This window comes from Carettochelys insculpta, chromosome 23 (genome assembly GCF_033958435.1).
Source record: "Carettochelys insculpta isolate YL-2023 chromosome 23, ASM3395843v1, whole genome shotgun sequence".
NCBI classification, from domain to species: domain Eukaryota; kingdom Metazoa; phylum Chordata; order Testudines; family Carettochelyidae; genus Carettochelys; species Carettochelys insculpta.
Genome location: NC_134159.1, coordinates 4,372,316 through 4,394,008, shown reverse-complemented (window position 1 = coordinate 4,394,008; position 21,693 = coordinate 4,372,316). Strand labels below are relative to the sequence as shown.

The following is a 21,693-nucleotide window of genomic DNA, read 5'->3' as shown; positions in this document are numbered from 1 at the left end:
CTTTTCGGTGGAGTTACATATGTTACACTGATTTTTTTTTCCTGTAGTGTAGACCTGGCCTCCAGGAGGTTCTGATGTCTGTACATGGTTCCCCACCACCTATGATTCTGGGGAAAGAGAGGAGTGAAAGCCCACGAACGGTCTCCTTGTGTAGGCACAGGAGGGGCCATGTGTGGCATTTTGGAAACTGCAAATACAGATTCCCTTGTTTATGTGGAAGGGACAGGAAAGAAAAGCACTGTTTGGTTACAGCCCATCAGAGTTTCCGTGGAAACTGCAGAGTTCAAGCTGGTGACTCCAAATCAACAGGGAAAATCAGGAGAATCCCACTTTTTTTCTTCCTTAGCGCCTTTCATTCAGGGCGCTCCACGCCTTTTGCAGACTTGGTCTCAATCCCCACCACAGATGCGCTAAGGACCACGCCTCCTCTTTAACATATGAGGAAACCCAGGCAGGGTGTTTACCAAAAGTCTTGTGCAATGTCTCAGACCCAGACATTAGCAGAAGCAGGAATGAACCCAGATATCCCCCTTCTATTCACTACCCCCGTACAAAAGGTTGGTTCACAGATCTGAGATGCACAGACAGAGGTGAATCAAGCCCAATAGTACATGTAAATCTCCAAACATACCTGGACACATTAAAAAAAACCCAAAAACAAAAAACCCCCAACAATACAAAACAAATTAACCCTTTTAATGTCCTAGTGATACAATACCAAACAAGGTGAGCTCTAGGTCTCCAATATAGGCTTTCAATGATTCCCTAAGACTCCGAAGACGCAGCAGTACAAATAGCCCTGTAAAGGAGACAGTTGTTCCCCCACAGAATACAGGCCAGTGCCTCAGCTAGTGTGTATAACTGAACTGAGGGATACGATGCTGATTTACAGCAGCTGAGAATATGCCCTGGGATCTTCTCCTCTGGCTCCGGGAGAGCCCATCATCAGTAGCTCTGAAGGGTTTGATCCAGTAGTGCCCCTCCGCGGTACTCCAGTTTCTGTTGGTTTTGAAAGCTGCAGCTCTTGGTCCAGGGTAGGGAGGCAGCAATGCCTTGTTAAAGCACCTCTATGTGGTCAGTACCTTGATACGTCAGTCTCTGTGCTAGGTCGTGCGCCAAAACCCCGAGGGGAGAAGAGGAGCAGGAGGCTCTCCCCTGATACCACAGCCCCACCTGGGTCTGAGCGGCTCCTAGAGCTAGAGAAAGGAGGCCAGGAGCCCTGCATCTCATGGCAAACTCCCACTCAGTCATGAATTTTTCATGGGTAGCAGTAAGAGGCTGCGGGAGCAGCTGTGATCTTTCAGCACCGCCTGTCACAGCAATCAACGTTCCCCTCTGGGAAGCAGACCGCTGCTCCCCCCATGAGATCGAACCGCTTGCTCCATGGCCTGTAACGGCCACCGTCTGGCCTTTCCATACCACCTGCTGGTGCTCTCCACTATGTAACGTGAGGCAACGTGCCTGCAAGGAATGGGAGCAAGCAGCAACCAAGCACAGAGCAGCATTGGTCGCTGCTCCGGCGTTCCCCCCTGGCCCCTGGGAAGCTCAGTGCGTCGTGCAGACGCACGCGAGAGGTTTTCATCCTCGTAGCGCATCCTCCCAACGGAACACACTCAGAGGGGTCCTTGATTGCCTTCCATTCAAGACAGAGAACTCGGGCTTATTCAGTGGGTCTAATACCTCTCTGATGCTTGCACCTTTGCTAACCACCAGCATGTCACATCTGTTTGCTAGAGTGTCCTATAGCGCCGTATGTCCTGGGATTCCCCTGGAATGAACGTTTGGTACTGAGTAAGCCTATAATAGGTCAATGGCAACAGTCCTGTTTCGAAGAGAGGAGAGCTTCTGCCCCGGAGTGCTGGACAGACTGTGTGGGGTGGTCAGAGAAGAGCCTGTGATGCATGAAGAGGCAGAGACTCAGTCCAGACCTTGGTGTGCTGCCTGGTTTTTTAAGTCATTTTCTGAACAGCCTGGGCAAGGAAGGAAGGTTCCTCCCAGGACACGAGTAGCAGAATCAGTGTTGGGCTGAGGGTTGGCTGGGGAAGGTTCTTCCAGCCCATCTGGGTTGAGGTCTTGGCTGGCATCCAGAGAGCCTGGAAATTCAGAAACCCCCAAATGTGCAAGATCTGAGTTTTGGTCACTAGGGTGCAGCCCTTCACTGGGTACAGGCTGCCAGGACCAGTGATCATGGCTGACGGAATCATGATTTCCCAAGGTACCTTCCTCTTTCTGACTCCCATCCTCCACTGGCTGCTGCCTTTTCTCACCCTGGTTGGAGAGAAGGCTGGGATTCCTCTTCTCTTCCAGGTGACATTCCTTGGTTTTAATGCCCACAGCCTTCAGGATAGTGTCCATCTGCTTCATGTAGTCCAGGTGGCCATTCACCTGCAAGGAACAACAAAGTCCTGTCACAGGGAGGTTCACCCTTGGCCTTGAAAAACACAGAGAATTGTGTGAAAAATTCAGTGTCCCCCAAACACCCATGATTAATCGCTGCCCCAGCCACAAGCAGATTCCTATTGGCTGCTCACTTCTTGCATCACTCCACATACTGCATCACGTTTGCTCCACACGCACTATTTATAATGCATGATTAGAGGCTTGTCAGGCTGAGAGAGGTCACGGTCTGTAGTGGTTAAAGTTCAGTGCTGGGAGTCTGGAGGTTGGGGTTCATCTCCTGGCTCTGCCACTGATTTGATGGGGACAAGCCCTTACCTTTCTTCAATTTCACCTCAGTTTCTCCAGCTGTAAAATGCAGACAACTGCATCTGCATCGGTGGCGTGTCGGGAGCATTAAAATGTATTAAGAGTTTTAAGCTGTTGGATGGAACCTGTGATAAGACATTACTGCAACACTCTTTTAGCCTTAAGAGCATATTGAGTTAAGCCTATGTCTCTAGCTGAAATCAGGCAGGATTCTCTCTTACATTGTGATCCCATGTGATTATAAGATAACTACCTTCTGAGAGGCATATTCCATTCCTCCTTAAATCAGTGCAAACAAGAGAGAGAAAAGAGTAATTTCCTTCTGTTTAATTATAATAATTATGTTTAAGTATAATTAGTTTAAAAGGAATAAGGGAACATTAAGGATTCTAACCCACCACTCTAATGGCAGCCAGCTGCCTTTTCAGTCCAAGGTGCAGCATTGGCTGAATAAAGCTTTTGAATTAGCACAGCTAAGAACCTCAACAGAAAAGACTTGTCTTTAAATATCCTTTTCTATATTACTTTTAGGCAAATGTGTGGATGAAACTGCAAGTTGAAAAGAAACAGACTGTAATTACCAGTGAGTTTCTCCATTGAAATGAAAATGCCATTAGCTGGCACTGTGGCTGCTTCCATGGTCTACAGTTCAGTTCAGCGTTCACTAGAGGTTTTATCAGAGACTAAAGATGCATGATTTTCAATCCTAGGGATCCTTAGCATCTTGCAGCCCAAATCCTCTCTCCAGCAGCTGACTCAAAATGCACGTGACAGAAATTCCTTCCTGACCACAGGTGGTAATCAGCAACACCCTGAAGCATGTACACTAACAGCCTTGTTATTTGAATAAATATGCCTAAATACAATAGGGTCTCAACATTTGTGAGGGTTCCATGTTGAGAACCCCCCTGAATGCTGAAATTTTGCAAATATGGCACCCCCTGGCTACCAGCTCTTTCTGCCTGGAGCCCTGGGGAAGTGGCAGCTGCCAGAACTCTGTGCCCTGGAGCCCCAAGGAAGTGGCTGCTCATGAATAATTGAATCTGTGAACCTCAGGTTCACAAATATCGAGACCCTACTGTACTGGATTTTCTAAGGTATTTGGCCCACTCAAATAATGTGGCATTGTGTCTCATCAGCTAAGTCTATGCAGAGGTACAGGGGGTGGCATATAGCCACCAGGAAATTCCCTTTGGAAGGGAAGATCTCCAGCTGCATCCTTAGGACACTTAAGTGTTGCAAAGGAGATTTAATCTGAGTCAAAGATCTGGCCTAATTACTGGCAAAGTGAGTGGAGTCTGCAGATGCTACCTCAACCCAGAATTATTTTATGTAAATTAAAGCTCCAACCTAACCATTTGTATAAAGCAGCTTTTGAGTGGTAACATTTGGCTGCACTTAGAACTTGGAGCAAACTGAAGGATTTACTCAGCCCATTAATAATGCAATATGCAACTTTAATCAGCCCAGATGGCTCAACTGGCTGATTATATTTTGAGTAGATCAGTGCTTTTATTAAAATTACCACCAAAGGCCTAGTGGACTGACTGTTCATATATGCACATTGTTCTCAGAAAAAGTCTGAATTCTTCATTCATCAGTATGGGGGCTTAGGAAGCAGAGAAACAAAGGAAGTTAGTTGAGAGATGGGTTAAGTGGAGAAGAACAGGTACTGCATTTACTAGAAACCTACTGTTTGGCTCCATTTCCATCCTGAGATGTGTTCCTCTAGTTGGGCATGACTGCTCAGCTGATTCCATCTGCTACAGAACTCAGGGCCTACGGGCACATGAATTCTTACTGTTCTCCACCTACAGAACTGTACAAACCTGTGCTGTGAATTGACATTCTTAGGGGAGACAGAGGTAAATGTGAGAAACCTGGATTGATCGAAAGAAAGTGTTAAAATAATATAGTATGACAGTCCATGAGATTGGCAACAAAGGTGTATACAACAGCCCACTGAGTCAATGATTGGATTTACATTTAGCTCAGTGGGCTGTGGACCTGAGCCTTAAAGACAAGAGATAGTCCCTTTGGACACGTGCCACCATGAAGCATTATACAGAACTGGAAACGACTGACAGGACTCTGCTGTGAGATGCATGGAAGTGCTGTACAGAGTTAAAGCCAGGACCCTCTCCCAAAAGTGCACTACATACTGTAAAGCTGATCAAAGAATTTCCAGCAAAATTATTAGCAAAATAGAAGATGCCAGGGTTTCAGGTGAACTCTGCTATCTGACTGGGAAGTACTGCCTTTCTAGGCTCTTGTTAAAAGCAGTCCATCCCTCTGAATTCTTGGTGGTTGCACCTCAGGTGTAGCACAAGTAGAGCCTTGGAAATAGGTGAAGAGGGGAATCTAAGGGGAGCTTTTCAAAAAGGAGGGGGGTTACAAAAAGGATGGAGAGAGGCTGTCCTCTGTGGTGGTGGATGAGAGAATAAGGAGCAATGATCTCAAGTTACAGCGGGGGAGGTCTAGGCTGGATATTAAGAAAAACTATTTCACTATGAGGGTAGTCAAGCACTGGAATACATCACCTAGAGAGGGTGGTGGAATCTCCATCCCTGGAGGTTTTTAAGTCCTGGCTTGACAAAGCCCTGGTTGGGATGATTTAGTTGGGATTGGTCCTGCTTTAAGCGAGGGGTTGGACTTGATGATCTCCTGAGGTCTCTTCAAACTCTATGAATCTATGATTCCACAAGCCTTCAAGCTTTAATGGAAGAATAGAGAGTGTAAAATAAAACCATCTGTTTGCTTTTTCCTCCTGGCCAGCTGCAGTAAGAACTGTAAAAAGAAATGTAATTAAAAAGTGATTTTCTAACCAAAGTGATTACTTTATAGCTTGTGGCAGGACAATAAAAATCTTGACCCAGATTCACTGGTGTGCGCTGGTGGTCTGAGCCTGCAGAAGCGGTGTTTAAGTTGCTTTGCCTCATCAGAATGGCACAATGCTAATGGACTGTATCAGTAATTCAGCCAGCATATCACAGAAAAAGGGTGCAGAAAGATGCGGGTGTAGCTTCCCATCGTCACAGACATTTTGGAAATGTTTTAAAATTCAGACCGAGCCAAGAGCATCAGAAATGTCCTTCTACGTTCTCAGCTGTCCCTAATAAATTCAGGATGAATTATTTCTGCTCAGTGTAACAAATGCACAAAAACACACTTAAATTTCCAGGAGCTTTAAAAACAAAAGAAAATATTGTCCCACATCTGAAACCAAAAAACACTGACAGTCTGTCTGGAGACAAGTGATGAATTGTCTGCCCTGGCTGTTGTTGACTGGATTAATGATAGCAATTCCAGGTGGAGAGGAGAGGGAGATACAGAAAAGGGTGTCTGAAAAGCGACGATAATGGAATCCGTTTGGTGTTATCACATGGCCATCTGTTGGTTGTAAGCTGTGGCTGCTCCCACAGCTTTGCTCAACTGACTGGGCATATTTGAGCTTTGAGAAGGAACAGATTAAGCAACAGAGAGGATCGCTGCCTAATGATCAGCCTTTGAGAATGGGGAAGGGAGAATCACAAGCTGAAGCATTTTTGGCTATATGAATGCAAAGTGTGACCTCCTACAACCTAGATACGACTTTCTGAGAGGATGTATGGCAAAGTGGACAGGAAATGGCCTAAGAAGTAGGCAACCACAGCTGTAATTTTGGCTTTGTCATTGACTCACTATGGTTATGGAACAGATTCCAATACCCTTAAGTTAGATTGTCTCTCATTAATTATTAGTAGCAGCTAAGGACCCCAACAGCCTCCTTGTTGCATTAGTCACTGCACATGGTAACACAGAGCCAGAAAAAGTCAGTATCTAGAAGAGTTTGTATTCCACACAAACAAGACAGATGATGAGAGAGGAACCAGAGATGGGAAGTGACTCACTCGGCACTTCCGTGTCAGAGCCAGGAACAGAACTATTGTATCAATTCAATTGGAAGATATGAGCCCAGAGACTCAAAAGTGTTACTATAACCCTATCACCATCCAACATGAAAAACTGTTAAGCAAAGGTTGGGGTTTCATACCCAGGTACCTCAGCCTACTTAGGGTACTATGGCAATATACCAGTTAACTTCTTTGCAAGCTTCCCTTAAAGATACAGAAAAAGAAGGAAAACCAGTGAAAGTTACTGAAATGTAAAGGATCAAGAAAATCTTTCATTTTAAGAGCAATATTTTGTTCCCTTTCCCTTCAGCTGGACAGAGTTTTTAGAAGGACCCTGCCCACAGCTTTTAGATGGTAATAACTGTCCTTTTCGGTGAAAATCTTAGCTGTGATGGGCTGGAGCAGTTGGTATTACTGTTGAAGTCCAACCTTGTTTCCTAAAAGACAAAATGAGACAAACACACAAGAAAGGAAAGAAAAGAATAGAAAAAGACTGACCGTGCAATTTCTGTCTCTGGTGTTGACTTTCATTTGCAATGTCACTGCTGGAGAAGACCAAGCTTTGCACCTGTTCTTAGCCACACTACAACTTGGCTAACCCATAATTGCATTAGGCTATTCAGGGCATTGATTTGTATTGCTTTTAGTTGCCTACACCATGGTTACAGCCTTAAAGCAGCGCTGGAAAACATACAGTCCTGGCCAGCTAAGCCAGACATTTATGAGACAGAAGAAAAAGAAAGAGGGATAGGAAAGAGAAGAAATAAGGTAGGGAAGGACACTTGAGTGTGTATGTGTGTATTACAAAGCCTTGCACTGTCTGTGGGCCGGTCAGATCAGAACCTCTCAGGATGACAAAGGTCCAGCAGTATCAACGTGGAAATGGAGGGTAATGGAGGGGGTGGGTGCCAGGATGATGGAGCTTGCCTGTTCTCCCATCTCACAAGTGAAGCTTATTCATCTGTGCAGTAACTGAGGTTCTTCAAGTTGAGTATCCCCAACAGGAGCTCCACTCTAGGCATTGCTGCATCTCTGTGCCTTTGCATGGAGATATCTGCAACAGTCCCCCTCCAGGCTGCCTGCCTGGGGCTCGTCTCATGACCCCTCCTTTGTTTGAAGAGCCACATGTGGGACTTGGAGCCTTTAGCTCCCTTTCTATTGCAGAGAGAAGTAGAGGGGAGGGAGGAAAGGCAGGCGGTGGAGTACCCATCGGGACACTCATCTTGACAAACCTCAGTTACTGGTGAGTAACCTTCATTTCTTCCTTGAGAGATGTCTCTGTGAATGCTCCAGTCCAGATGACTTAGTGGCACTGTCCCTTAGGACGGAAGGTACTTTGGAGTCAGCAGAATGGCTGTTGAGAGTACTGCTGTGCCCAGAGACTTGTCTGCCTGAGAAGTTTGGTTGATGGCATAGTGCCAGGTGGGGATGCCCATTGTCACTGTCTTACTTACGTCAGTCAAGGGCACATTGTGCAGTAATGCTACTGATATGGCCACCGCTCTGGTAATATGTGCATATCATCAGTGGTGAACCTGATGGATCGTGATATCCAACTGCAATGTCTTTGTGTGGATATCTGGTTGCCCTAGAAATGTTCAGTTATTGAGACAAAAAGTTGCGGTGAGGTTTGGAACGGTTTAGTTCTTTCCAAATAGAATGGCAATGCTCATCTGACATCAAGGGCATGCAGGGTGGTTTGTAATGCACTGGCACATGGTTGTGGGAAGAATACTGAGCGATGTATGGGCTAGTTAATGTGAAAGGAAGCGCAAACCTTCGGTAGAAACTCAGGGTGGGTTCTCAGGGTAACTCTGTTCTTGAATAATCTGGAATATAGTGGGTCTGCCATAAGTGTTCCCAGCTCTCCAGCGTGGCTGGTGGAAGTGATGGCCATGAGGAAGGAGACTTTCATAGACAGATGCACTAATGAGCAGGTGGCTAGTGCCTCAAATGGTTTGCAAGTGAGAGCCGTGGGAACTAGATTCAGGTTCCAGGGAAGCTGGTTCGCTCTTTGGGAAATGTGGTGGAGTGGCACCAGGAGGCCTGCCTCACATCATGACTATCACAGTGGCTGTGGCTCAAGCAGCTGTGACAATAGTATCAAGAGCTGGTTGGAGCACTGAATGTGCAATTGTTTGACCCTCTGGGACAAGCGCTGGAAACAGCTGTCTTAATTAAGTCCATAAACATTGCTTAGTTTTTGTGGCCAAAGAGTAAGTCCATTACTCAGTGAAAGGAAAGACAATAACAGAAAATGTGGAGATGGCAAATGTGCTAAATGATATTTTTGTATCAGTTTTCACTAAAAAAGTGAATAGTGATTGGATGTCTAACATGGTGAATGCTAGTGAAAATGAAACAACAAGAAGTCTGGTGGGACCTTATAGACTAACAGATATTTTGGAGCATAAGCTTTTGTGGGCAAAGACCCGCTTTGTCAGATGCATAAGTGGGGGTTCCAGAGGAGGGTCTAAATGTATAGGCTCATGAAAAGGAGGGTGTCCCAGTCAAGAGGAGGGCCAGAGCTGACAAGATCAGTTCAGTCACGGAGGAAAATGAAGTAGGATCTGAAGCTAAAAGAGGGAAAGAACAAGTTAAATTATTTAGATAAGTTAAATGCCTTCATGTCAGCAGGGCCTGCTGAAATACCCAGTCTGACAGCCAGACAGATGTAACCTGGAAAGTGCAGCTCTGCATTTTAGAAGTTTATTACACCCACTGGTGCCATTCCAGTTCTTTCAGAAGATTTACTTCTCAATCATACTGCTTTAAGAAAGATCAGAATGAGACCCAAAATTTTTATTCATGTAATCATTCTTAAACATCACACACACACAGCATGGCTAAAGCTGGTTGAAAATTTTGTTCTTCCATTAGAAACTAGTGTTTTGTCCAGAATGATTTTTTCCCCCTCAAAGTTTCCATTCTGAAGGATTGTGGAAAGTGTTATTTTCACTTTAAAAAGTTAATTTCTCTGTGTGTCCACACAGCAGCGTTATTTCGAAATAAGCCCTTCCAGAAGAGATTTTCAGGAATAGCTTATTTTGAAATAGCACAGCTATGTACGCAATGCGTTTTGAAGCAGCACTCAAATATTCTGAAATAGAGCACCCACACACAATAGAGCCTATTTTGAAACAGAGCTATTGGACGCATTGTGGCTTATTTTGAAATAGGTGCTATTCCTTATACAATGAGGTTTACATATTTCAAAATAAGCCCTCTGCTATTTTGAAATTTTTGAAATAGTGGTTGCAGTGTGTAGATGCTAGGGAAGTTATTTCAAAATAGCAGGTGTTATTCCAAACACTGGAATAAATTGCCTAGGGAGGTTGTGGAATCTCTATCTCTGGAGATATTTAAGAAGAGGTTAGATAAATGTCTGTCAGGGATGGTCTAGACAGTACTTGGTCCTGCCATGAGGGCAGGGGGCTGGACTCAATGACCTCTCAAGGTCCCTTCCAGTTCTAGTATTCTATGATTTCAAAATAATTTGGCTGCGTAGAAACACCCTCTCTGGGAATATTACTTCTAGGCCGTGTCTGCACTAGCCAAAACCTTTGAAATGGCCATGCAAATGGCCATTTCAAAGTTTACTAATGAAGCGCTGAAACACATATTCAGTGCCTCATTAGCATGTGGGCGGCCGCAGCACTTCAAAATTGATGCGGCTCGCCGCCACGCGGCTCGTCCAGACCAGGCTCCTTTTCGAAATGACCCTGCCTACTTCGACGTCCCCTTATTCCCATGAGCAGATAGGAATAAGGGGACTTCGAAGTAGCCGGGGTCCTTTTGAAAAGGAGCCCCGTCTGGATGAGCCGCACGGCGGCGAGCTGCATCAATTTTGAAGGGTCGTGGCCGCCCACGTGCTAATGAGGTGCTGAATATGTATTTCAGTCCTTCATTAGTAAACTTTGAAATGGCCATTTCAAAGTTTTTGGTTTGTGTAGACGTAGCCCTAGAGAGCATAGTACAATGGGAGCATAATGGGAAAGAAAGCAGCTCTGTTTTTTGTATGTGTTAACATTTCTACAGGCCATACCTTCCATTTTAAATGTAAAATGCTTTTCCCTCATCGTCTTAAACTTTTTAGTGTCTCCCACCTGGACAAATCTAAGAAACATTAAGAATGTGGTAAACAGGCTGGGGAAAAAAAAACAAAACACTTTCCCACAGTTACAAAATTCCCTAATGAAAAGATTTTATTCTGAGATTTTTGTTGCCTGCTTTTATGACAAGAAAATCCCATATTTTCTGACCAGCTGCAAATGTAATATTATGCCACTGTAGTTTCTTTAACCTCCTCCCAAAAGACACACACGTCTATCTTGCTGTGTGGGTACAGAGGCTGAATCCCTCCACAGTTGGTAGAAATATTGATGAGAAAATTGCAAAACCCTTGGAATCTGCTTGGTCTCCAGTAAGTATTACAGGCAGAAACTGAAGAAATGGAATTCTCAGTCATTCTAGTAACATAGGTTGGGCTGCATCTGATCTTGATCCTGGCTCATCCATTGGGAAGAAGCAGAACGAATCTGGGAGAGATGATAATTCAGTGCTCTTAGGCCATAACATAAAACCCACTTTGAATTCAAGTGAAGTCTTCCCAATGACTTCAGTGAGCCGTGGACCTAGACCATAGATAACATGGTGATATAGAAAAAGGTGGATATTTCCTCAAGGAAATGGCAGTAAGGAAGGATATGAACAGACTTTTCAACTGTAAAGAAGCTGCAGAGGGACCCAATAGAAAAGTTGCCAGGTCTTATGGCTTTAGACCAGACTAACTCGCCACTAAATGGAGAGGAGGAATGGGTCTGCCAGGACATACCCTGAAGAAACTTAAGCCAGAGAATAAGTAGCACACTATGGGTCACTTTCTGGTGGCAGCATCCAATGCCAACGAGAAGGAAGAAGGCCCACCAAGAAGACCAACTACCAGATAAGAAATGGGAAGACAAAGAATGGAAGAAGTGACTAAGGACCATCTGGGGCTTCTCCCAGCTGATGGTTAAGTTCAAACCAGGGATAACAGCCACATGGGAGCTGAGGAGCTAGGTTCTTCCTGCACTAAATGACTTCCGGTTAAAGAGAATGTGGTGCAGTGGGTTCCTGCTCACTCAGAGCTTCTTAAAATTGAGCACAAAGCTTTCTAAGCCGTGGGTAAGGCTTAAGCCAACTGATCCAGACTAGCTGACTGTGATGGGAGATACACTGCAGACATCCATGGGTGCAGATGAAGCACTAACAGGCAATTGAAGAGAGTGCATGAGGTGCGCTGATGGCCAAATCAATGCTACCCTTTACCGGAAACCCACAAATGCTTACTTACATCCCTCCAGCTTCCATGCAGGACACATCACACAATCCATCGTTTATAGTCAAGCCCTTAGATCAGTGGAGTCCAATAATAATTCAGGGATCACCACACTAATGATTATGAGCCTTCTGTATTTGCCATAGCACCCCCCCATTAAGCCTTCCTCCTCCCCTCAGAGACAGGCACCCCCAGCCCTCCCCCATCCACCAACTGGATATTCTGATCACTCAGCAGAGCCCCCATGCTGCTCCAGACTGGGGATTCCACGGGCACACCGAGGCAGCAGGAACTGCAGCCACTGGGACTGTGTCAGGCTGCTGGGGCTGCACAACTCCTGGCTGGAAATGCAGCAGCTGCACAGTCAGGAAACTGCTGCAGGGGCCGCCTCCACCACTGCTGCCATGCATGCATCCCAACAAGCGGTGGGGCACATACAGGGAGCAGGCAGAGGGGCGCACCACATGTTCAGCTCTGCTGAGCCGCATTTCGCCACACCGCAGTGCCCCATGTGCACGGCGAATGGGGAGCGTATTGCAACCATGGCCTTAGATGCAACTGCATCTGCTCCAATCCTACTGACAGAGACCAAAAACTTCAAGATCTCTACCAGGCATTCATAAATCTTAATTATCCACCAGGAGAAGCAAAAAACAAAACAAAACAAAACAAAAACAAAACAAAAAAAAACCCCAACAGATTGACAGAGCCAGACGAACACCCAGACACGCCCAAGAAGGTTAACAACAGAACACCTATACCCCCAACTCAAACCGCTCCACTGCATTATCAACAATCTACAACCTACACTGGAACATGATGCTACACTCTAGAGGCCCTGGGTGAGAAACTTGCCCTCTCCTATAGACAACCACCTAACCTCAGGAAAATTCTCACTAGCAACCACATGTCACGCCACAGAAATACTAACCCTGGAACTTTTCCCTGCAACAAATCCCGTTGCCAACTCTGTCCACATATTTACTCTAGAGACACCATCACTGGACCTAACCATGTCAGTTACACAATCAGGGGCTCATATTCCTGTACCTCCACCAATATAATATTATTCATGTACCAGCAATGGTCCTCTACTATGTATACTAAACAGACCGAACAATCACTTTGTCAAAGAATGAATGGACACAAATCAGCCATTAGGAATCTGAATACACATAAACCCGTCAATGAGCATTTCTAAGGAGCCAGGCCATAGCATCCAAGACCTGAAAAGCTGAATCCTAAAATGAGGAGACTTTAAGACCAGATTACAAAGGGAGACATCTGAATTGGAGTTTATTCTCTAATTCGACACTTTACAGTTTACGCCTTGGTCTCAATAAAGATAGCAATTACCTTATGCATTACAAGGACAGTTTCCCCATCTTTGATATCCATAGTGACCTCGGGCAACTCACTTAACTTAATAGACACTTGCAGTAAATAATTTTCTTTTCTCTCTTTCCCCCTCTTTGTCCCTCCTTCTATCCTATATAGGTGATTGGTCAGTTTTCATTTCATTTTTTTCCTATCTTTCTGTTAAATTCTCATCATGCCAGTTTACTTGTATGAGAATTTCCAGATCTGAAGAAGTGGGTCTGTCCCATGAAAGCCCATCACCTAATAAATCATTTTGTTAGTCTTTAAAGTGCTACAGGACTGTGTTTTTACTTCATTATAGGGCTTATCTTGGGAGGTGGTTAATGTTGACATGGGAAGGAACTGCCTTCCCAAAATTGCCTATACTTCCTGCCTCCCCAGAAAGGCTGGAACCATGGTGTGGCAACTTGGCTGGGAGGGCTGGGCTGCCCAGCCCTCATCCGTGACTTGGTTGCTCTGGCTGTTGCAGGGAGAGGAGGTTGTAGAAGAGGTGGGGCTTTGGGGGCAGAAAGGGTGAGGCTTCGGCGTGGAAGAGGTGGGGCTGAGGCTTGCCTTCCCTTGTTGCACCTTCCCCCACCGCCAATCAGGCCTTCCTTCCTTTCTCCCTTCCTTCCTGTTAAATAATTTTTAGCTTTACGTCTATGGGAGGTGGGCAGCTGGAGCACATATAATCATCACCTCTTACTTTTATAAAGCAACGTTTGTCCCCAAGGACCATCAACTGTTCTATTTGTATACACAATACTAATACAATGCAACCACCACTGGCACAGAACAGCTCACCTGAGGGAATAAATAAGCATCTTCAGTTATTGTGAATTCATGTGTGTAGTTTATTTTCAGTTATTGTCCTTTTCAAACTGTGTCACTAAATCTATTATTCGTGACAACAATCAAACCTCTGGAGTCTGAAGTCAGTATGAGTTGAGCTGCAAGAGGTTTGCTGCTGCTGCTGCTAATGGAGGGAAGGAAATCCAAAACTACTCTAATGCTCACCTCCTAAAATTCCTAAACTATTGTCAGTACCACTTTAGTATCAATGCAGTTCTGCACTTCCAGCAGAAGGCAGGAAGGGGTTGGCTGTAGGTCATACAGGTCGAACTTCTCTAATCTGGCAGCCTCTGGACCTGACTGGTGCTGGATGAGAGAATTTGCCAGACCATGGGAGGTCAATATTGTCTAGAACATTACCAACACTTTCACTGTTTACTGGGCTCTGAGAAGACATTGAGGGGTAAATTACAGCTAAATAACAGTATACAACACTGACTGCCAGGACTGGTGGCTGTAAACAAACTTTATGGGACCACAGGAAACGTGGTGAGACCCATGATAAGTGGTTGTCCGGCTAAGTACAATCATGCTGGATTGTGGATGTTGCCAGACAAGAGAGTGCTGGACTAGGGAGGGTCAGCCTGCATCAGCCTTTCCAGCACCAACATTCTGAGCATGGGCAGATTACTCTGGTCACAAAACTACATTTGTCTACAGGCCTGATCCTGCAGGGTGTTGAGTATTTCCTGGAAGATGGAAGTAAAAGATATGCATCTTGTCCAAGAAAAGGTTCAGAATCCTGTACTCTGAACCCTTACATTAACAGACCTAGAAGATAAACAGCCAGAGCAACATTGAGCTACACAGATCCCATCCATAAAAAGGCAGAGTTCCAGCACGCCAGGATCATGGTGCCCTGGTAGAGTTGCATATAACATACTATGGAGTTTCTGGCAATGACTTCATAGTTAAGGCTGAGTGTAGTTAAAGCAGAGTTAAAGTCCTTCTGTTAGGCATGAAAGCAAATGTTGATTGCAATCTAGATCACATCACTTATTGTTAGGACATGAAGTGATTTTCTGACAAAATGGCAAGTAAATCTCTTCTGCAGGTCATCAGCTGGAATTAATTGTAGATTGCCATTTTTTAAAAATGGAGATCTGGCATCTAAATTTTTCTCACTTAAAAATGACTAATTTTAAAAATTCAAACTTTCAGGAGAACAGACTCTATATTCAAAAGCTCACATATAGGGATGCCATAGAGTTAAAGTTATTTTTAAAACACTGAAGTTAATAACATGATTCCCTGTTATTGTTTCACTGCCTGCCACAAAAGCTAATAGAGTGAAAATCAGGGGCTTGAATTAATCTGTAGTGTGACTCATCTGAAGTCAATGGGGCTAACTTAAAGATGACTTCTGCCCCATGGGTCTATTTTCTTTTCTGAATTCTGCTCTCCCAGGGATATATTTCTTTTGAATTAAGTAAACCACTCAGTCCATATTTCTTCTAATTTAAAAGCAGGTTGAATTGTCAGTAAAAATGGCCCTTAATTATTGTGACATTTCTGGTGTAGGTGGAAAAGGAGGAGAGTGTAATCATTATATGCAATCATTTTTCTGACCCAAAGCTTATTGAGAAAGTCATTTTTACCCGTAGAAGCTAACTGATGGATGTTATCACCAAATGCAAATCAGGTAAATTTCACGTGTGCAATCTAAAGCACCCTTCCATAGAAACAGACAGAAAGGTCAACAAGCAATCCCATCCCCACACCTCAGAGGTTTGTACCTCTCATCTCAGTGTCCCATATGACTGCTAATTAGGAGTTGATTCTTCCCGAGGGCTGAGGCCTGCACCTGCTTTTTGGCAAGTGAACTTGCAATTTTATGCTCACAAAACTAATAGTGGGTGTGCAAATTCAAATTTGCTACCGTTCATTCTGTGGCACACATTGCCCTGCAGAAGACAAAAGTGGACCTTTAAACACGGGGCTGTTGTTGCATAACAATATTCATACAAAGCGAACTTCTGTCTTCCAGCCTCTTGCTCACTCTTTTATGTTACTTGTGGGCTGAGTTTCTTTCACTTACAGCGCTTGCATACAGTTGTAACCAGACTGGCTTAGTGGATTTTAGTTAAGAGTAAGTGGGACACTGATCCAGCCCTGAGATTACTAGCTTTAATTCTAGCCTTTCTGCATGAATCAATCACCTGACACGGAATAGTGGAAACCACAAGGAGATCTCATTTGAAACGGTGTTTGATGGCCACAGTGGAAATGCCCAAGGGAGGGTAAACATTTGTGGCGGAATATTTGTGCTCAAGAGAGAACAAAAGATGGATGTGTATGCTGCCCTTCATTCTGGCCTTTTTGGAGGGCTGCCCTTTAACAGGGGTGTTGTAGTTATGCTAATTCTAGGTATTAAGAGATGAGGGGAGTAGGATAATTGTATTGGACCAATACCTGTTGGTGAGAGAGACAAGCTTTCAAGCAACTCAGAACTCTTCTTCAGATCTAAGAGCTTTGTTTAGCTCCAAAGGTTGTCTCTCTCATTAAGACTGTGTTTAGATTGCTAAGAACTGTCGGCAAAAGACACCAAACTGCACACCATATTTGCATATCTCTTGGTGACAGTTCTGTCAGGAGAGGCTTTTCCAGCATTTGGCTCATCCCTCTGCCGAGGCATCCCTTCTCCCTCGTGGAATGAGGAAGACAGGGAGTCAGCAGAACGCTTCTGATGCTGCAGGCTTCTGCTGAGAGACCTCCAGTCTCTTGCCAGAGGCCTGCAGACTCGACATCGCCTAACAGAAGTTGGTCCACAAACAGATGTTCTCTCAGGTAATGGGGGTAAGGGCACTAATTACTGAATGACATCAAGGCTGCATCTACACTATAGTGATCTTTCGAGAGAAGTTCTTCTGGAAGAGATCTTCTGAAAAAACTTCTTTCCAAAGATTGCGTCCACACACAAAAGAAGAGGATAAAAAGACTGACCTGCTCTTTTGATAGAGAGTGGCAACATAGGCCCCGCCCTTTTGAAAGAAGGTACCAGGATCGAAAAATCTGGCACCACGAGGACTTCTTTTTCAAAAGAAGGGCCTGCTGAGTGCCTACACGTGCTTTTTTTTTTGAAAGAGTATTTCGGAAAAAGGCACTCTTTCTTATCTGGGAGACAAAGAGGGCTGCTGGAAAAGGGGCCACGTTCTTTTGATTTCAGATCGAAAGAGCACATTTTGTGTGTAGATGATCCACAGTTTGTTTTTTGAAAAAGGCCCGACTTTTCTGAAAAAACTTGTGAGTGTAGACACAGCCCAAATGTTGAGATTCAAAAAGTTAAAGCTTTATCATTCTTCAAATATAGCCTCAAATCTTTTTTCTTTTATTCTTACTTTTTCATAATTTTTCTTACTTTTCCTACCTTCACATTTTGATTACGATGGATCATTTTTTTTTTCAGTTTGTGTGTTTAGTGAAATTGACTTTTATCCACTGATAATCTATATCTTTCCAAACTACTCATGAATTCTGAAACCTGTGGGGAGGTAACAAGAGGAAAGGAAGGAACCCCAGGAACTAAAAATTAAACAGAGGGATCCAGAGAGTCTTTTGAGAGGGAAGACCCTGCTGCCCTTCCTGCTGTCAGACAGTGTACTACATGTACCAGGCAATCAGACTGAAAGTGGCCTGTACACGTTTCAAGAGTATGGAGAGAGGTTGTTGCCTCTTTTTGCTGAGACTCTTAATACCAGGAGCTGAAATGGGCTCTCTTCTTTGGCCCTTAAGCACTCAGAGTTTTTCTCTAAGGTGGCTATCATCAAATACGTGGCTGTGAATGCTAATCCAACTTGGTGTTCCTTAATTTAAATGATCCAAAGAGTGTTAAAAAGACTCAGCAAAGGACCACGCATGGTACTGAAGCATGCCCCACTGAGTGCTGATGGAAGAAGTAGTTTGAGTGTGAAGTGGGAGTACCTGGCCAGAGTTCCCTGGGAAGTCCTTTAGGAAAGCAGAGCTTACTTCCATCATTGACTATGGGAGGGGTCAGCCACCCCCAGTATGGGTGCCAGGAGTGGCACACAAGCCAATTTTCATCAGCACGCAAGGGGGAATCTCAGTTCTGCCACCTCCTCCCCCATGCAGCTGGGTGCTAAACCTGTGTATTAACAAAAGACCAGCTAATGGTACCGACCAACACCTAAACAGCAAAGCTCTGCATCTTCATTTATTAATTAATGCAGCTATTGCAAGTAGACCTATTAGTGACTTTAACAAGTATCACTGGCACTACGACCTTAAACAGAGGTCAAAAAAGTCAAATTTTGGCACTCTACCTTGGAAAGGTTGCTCACCCCTGGACTACGATGTCCCACGAGTGACCCAAAGCATCAGGTCTTTGTTAATAAATCTATTGGATTGATTGGGGTCTCTTTTCAAAAGAGATATTAAGAGACAGCTTTAAAGAGAGTTAAACCTCCACAAAACCAGATTTTCAAACTGCACAGAATCTACCAGTTCCCACTGAGGCAGAGATAGAGATGCTTAGGCCAACTCTAAACACATTCTGTTGTAAATCTGGCTCTTTTTTATATGGCTGGATAGGAGCTGAGCTCTTCTGAAAACCCAGCCTGGACTATGCGTGCTGAGCAACTGAAAATTTGACCGTGAGCTTTTTGGAAAGCTTGTCCCATGAACTTGTAAGGCAGGATCTCCCATGCTCTGAGCTGCAAAACATCTATCTACAGCACACTTTCTGGGAGCTTCTGTAAATCTCGGGGATAGCAACAACACTTCAGGCGCAATAATACTACCAAGCACCTCTGACGCCTGAAAAGAGCTACCTCAGAGAAAGACTTTTTGGTCATCACGAAGGGGACTGACTGCCTCTCTCACAACAATCTTGATAAACTCTGTCTCTCATTGTGCTCCTGTTTCAGAAGCATACATGATTTGGCATCTGAATATCGTCAATTTGGCAGCCTTCTGCATCTGATCTTCAACTGTTTTAAATCAGAACTGCCCCACTGACTTTCACGGAGCCACGCCAACTACACTAGCTGAGGATCTAGCCCCATGGAGGAGAAAGTACATAAGATTTTTCAGATTGTGATGCAAGTGCCAATTCATCCTTCTCTCATAACCTCCTAGATTATGTCTACACCAGAGAGTTTTGTGGACAAAACTCATGGAGCATCTACATACAAAATGTGTTTCATCAACAGAAAATGTTGACAAAAAAGTTGTGCAGACACTCTGGGGAGCCCTTTTGTTGACAGGGAGGGTCAAAAGATGATCCGCTTTTATGTGTAGCCATGATCGGTCGACAGTAATTTTGTTGGAACATTTCTTCCGACAGTAACTTCTGTAGACAGATGCTTCTAGTGTAGAGAGCCCTAGCTATTTCTGTCTCTAGCACAGGGACCAGCAATGATCTGTTAACTCTGAGATCATAACTTTCCACAAATCAAACTATGACTCATATTCAGACACCATGAAAGAAGGGGAAATTGGCAACTTCAGAAGGGTCTATTTGAAGCAGCCTCCTTCAGTCTTTTCATTTGCAGCTGCATCATAATAACCAGCTTCACAGCCTCTGCCACTCTGCCAGCATCCTAAATTCTGTTCAAGAGGAGATTCATCATTCTACTATCACATCTGCTTGTACCAAATACCTTTGCAAGGGCCCTGCATTGCATTTTCCTGGACTTCCAGTATATCAAGGAAAATTATGAAGATAGAAATGATTGCAGACAATGATAAGAGGAAAACAGATGGTGGTTGCCAGTTTGCCAGTGGCTTTTAGAGAAAGTTATTGGAGTTCTAGTAGGGTCATGCACAAACACTCTTTGAAGACATCAGACATTCCAAACTGCTCTCTTTGCATGCCCCTCTTTATACTAGTGAGCACCTCCGCAAATCAGCTCTGTTATTTCAGCAGAAAGTTCTTGACAGCAGATTAATACTGAACTTGCTCTTTTCACAATCTCTCCATTTAAATGGGCTTGGAACTTGCCGGGCTTAAACTTGCACCAAGCTAAAACCTGGAGAGCAAATGGTCAGCCTGAATACCACAGTTTTTCTACCCAGCTAAAAGCAGTCCAGCTCTGCAAGGCAAAGAATGAATAGCTTGAGGGGCTGAGAGAAAAATCACTGTGCACTAAAGCTAGCTTCATTTTATTTCATATATGTTGCTGCTTAGCCCTTGGTGCGAACTGGTGCTTTTTGCAATGGCCAGTAAGTGCTGTTGTAATTATCAGCACAAATGAGCTTTTCTTTTTCTAGTGCCTGTCATCAAAATGAATTCCTTATGGTGTTATAAATTTTATACTGTGTGTACACTATGTCCATCCCTGATCTGCCCCCACCTCTGGAGTGAAAGACAGCATATCAGCATCTGCACACAGCACTTGTGATCACACAGTCATAGAGTTTAAGGCTGCAAGGGATCACTAGATAATCTGCTCTGGCCCCCTGTGTATCACAGGTCACCAACACCACCTGTTAGTCTATAAGGTGCCACAGGACTTCTTGTGGTCACCTAGAACCTGTGAAACCGGTCCAGTTTTGTTTGGCTTAAGTATTGGAGCCCAGTGAAGACTACAACTGTAACGTGCCACAGGAGAGACAACTGGAAGGACTGTTGTGCACTAGTGTCTGAGGCCCCCCAATGATCAGGACAAAATTGAGATGCACCCTGCTAACCCTGGCAGTAACATGCCCCCACATGTTGTGGAGGAAGTTAAAACCGCCCCAGTGTCACTGCCAGTCTGAAATAGGGAACATTCCTTCCCTGTGCCGCCTATTAGACCCTGACCATGAGCTAAGCACCCAAATGAGAATGCTAAGTGTCACCTCAGAGACCTTTTGTCCCCACCCCATGTCTCATCACTAGCCATGGCCACCCCGACTCTTCAGAAAAAGGACATCAAAGAAACACATCAGAATACATGGTTGTGATGGAGTTTGTGAATCCCTTCCTGATTCATGCTGGTACTGGCTGAAACCCTAAAGCCTGAGATTTCAGGAACATAAGAAACTGGAATTGCTGAGCCCTGCTCTCTATCATCATCAGCAATCTTGTCATACAAACCTACCCATAAATTTGTCCAAAATCTCTCTTGAAACTAAATTGTTGGCACCCACAACACCTCTGAGGAGGTAGCTGGAATTCAGATGATAACAGGAAGTGCTAACTTTTTATGGTACTTTATCTACATTAAGAGCGTCAACACCACATTATGGTAAAACCTCAAACACAGCTGGAAACTGTGCAAAAGGTGAAATACTTTGCAAACTCACTGTGTCAGTGAAGTCATTTTTCTACCTCATTACAATTTTAACTGGCTTTAAAATCTGAATTTTCTTTTATATGTTGGCTTAAAATAGAAAGGAAATAACATCCAAACATATATACTTTGCGGAAGTACTGTTAATGATAAACCCATAGCAAAAATAGTCAGGCAACACACAATCTAGTGCTCTATGTTCATACTCATCTTTCTGTGCCTCTTATGGAGCCTGATCTCGAAATCCTTTAATTTCACTGCGAGTTTTGCCTGAATAGACTCAGACTTGCAGATCAGAAGGGACCATCACGATCACAGACTTCAAGCGCTG

The 21,693-nt window shown here is 44.3% G+C and overlaps 1 protein-coding gene across 8 annotated transcripts in view; it reads right to left on the bottom strand.

Moving 5' to 3' along the window:
• Positions 1-674: 674 nt before the first annotated feature.
• The window catches only part of TMCO4 (transmembrane and coiled-coil domains 4), a 107,260-nt gene continuing 86,241 nt past the window's right edge, over positions 675-21,693 (bottom strand). For all 8 annotated transcript variants that reach the window (XM_074975570.1, XM_074975564.1, XM_074975567.1 and 5 more), the window contains one exon: positions 675-2,385. In XM_074975570.1, coding sequence (XP_074831671.1) covers positions 1,918-2,385 — 468 coding nt within the window. In that variant the 3' untranslated portion in view covers positions 675-1,917. The remainder of the gene's footprint in view (positions 2,386-21,693) is intronic.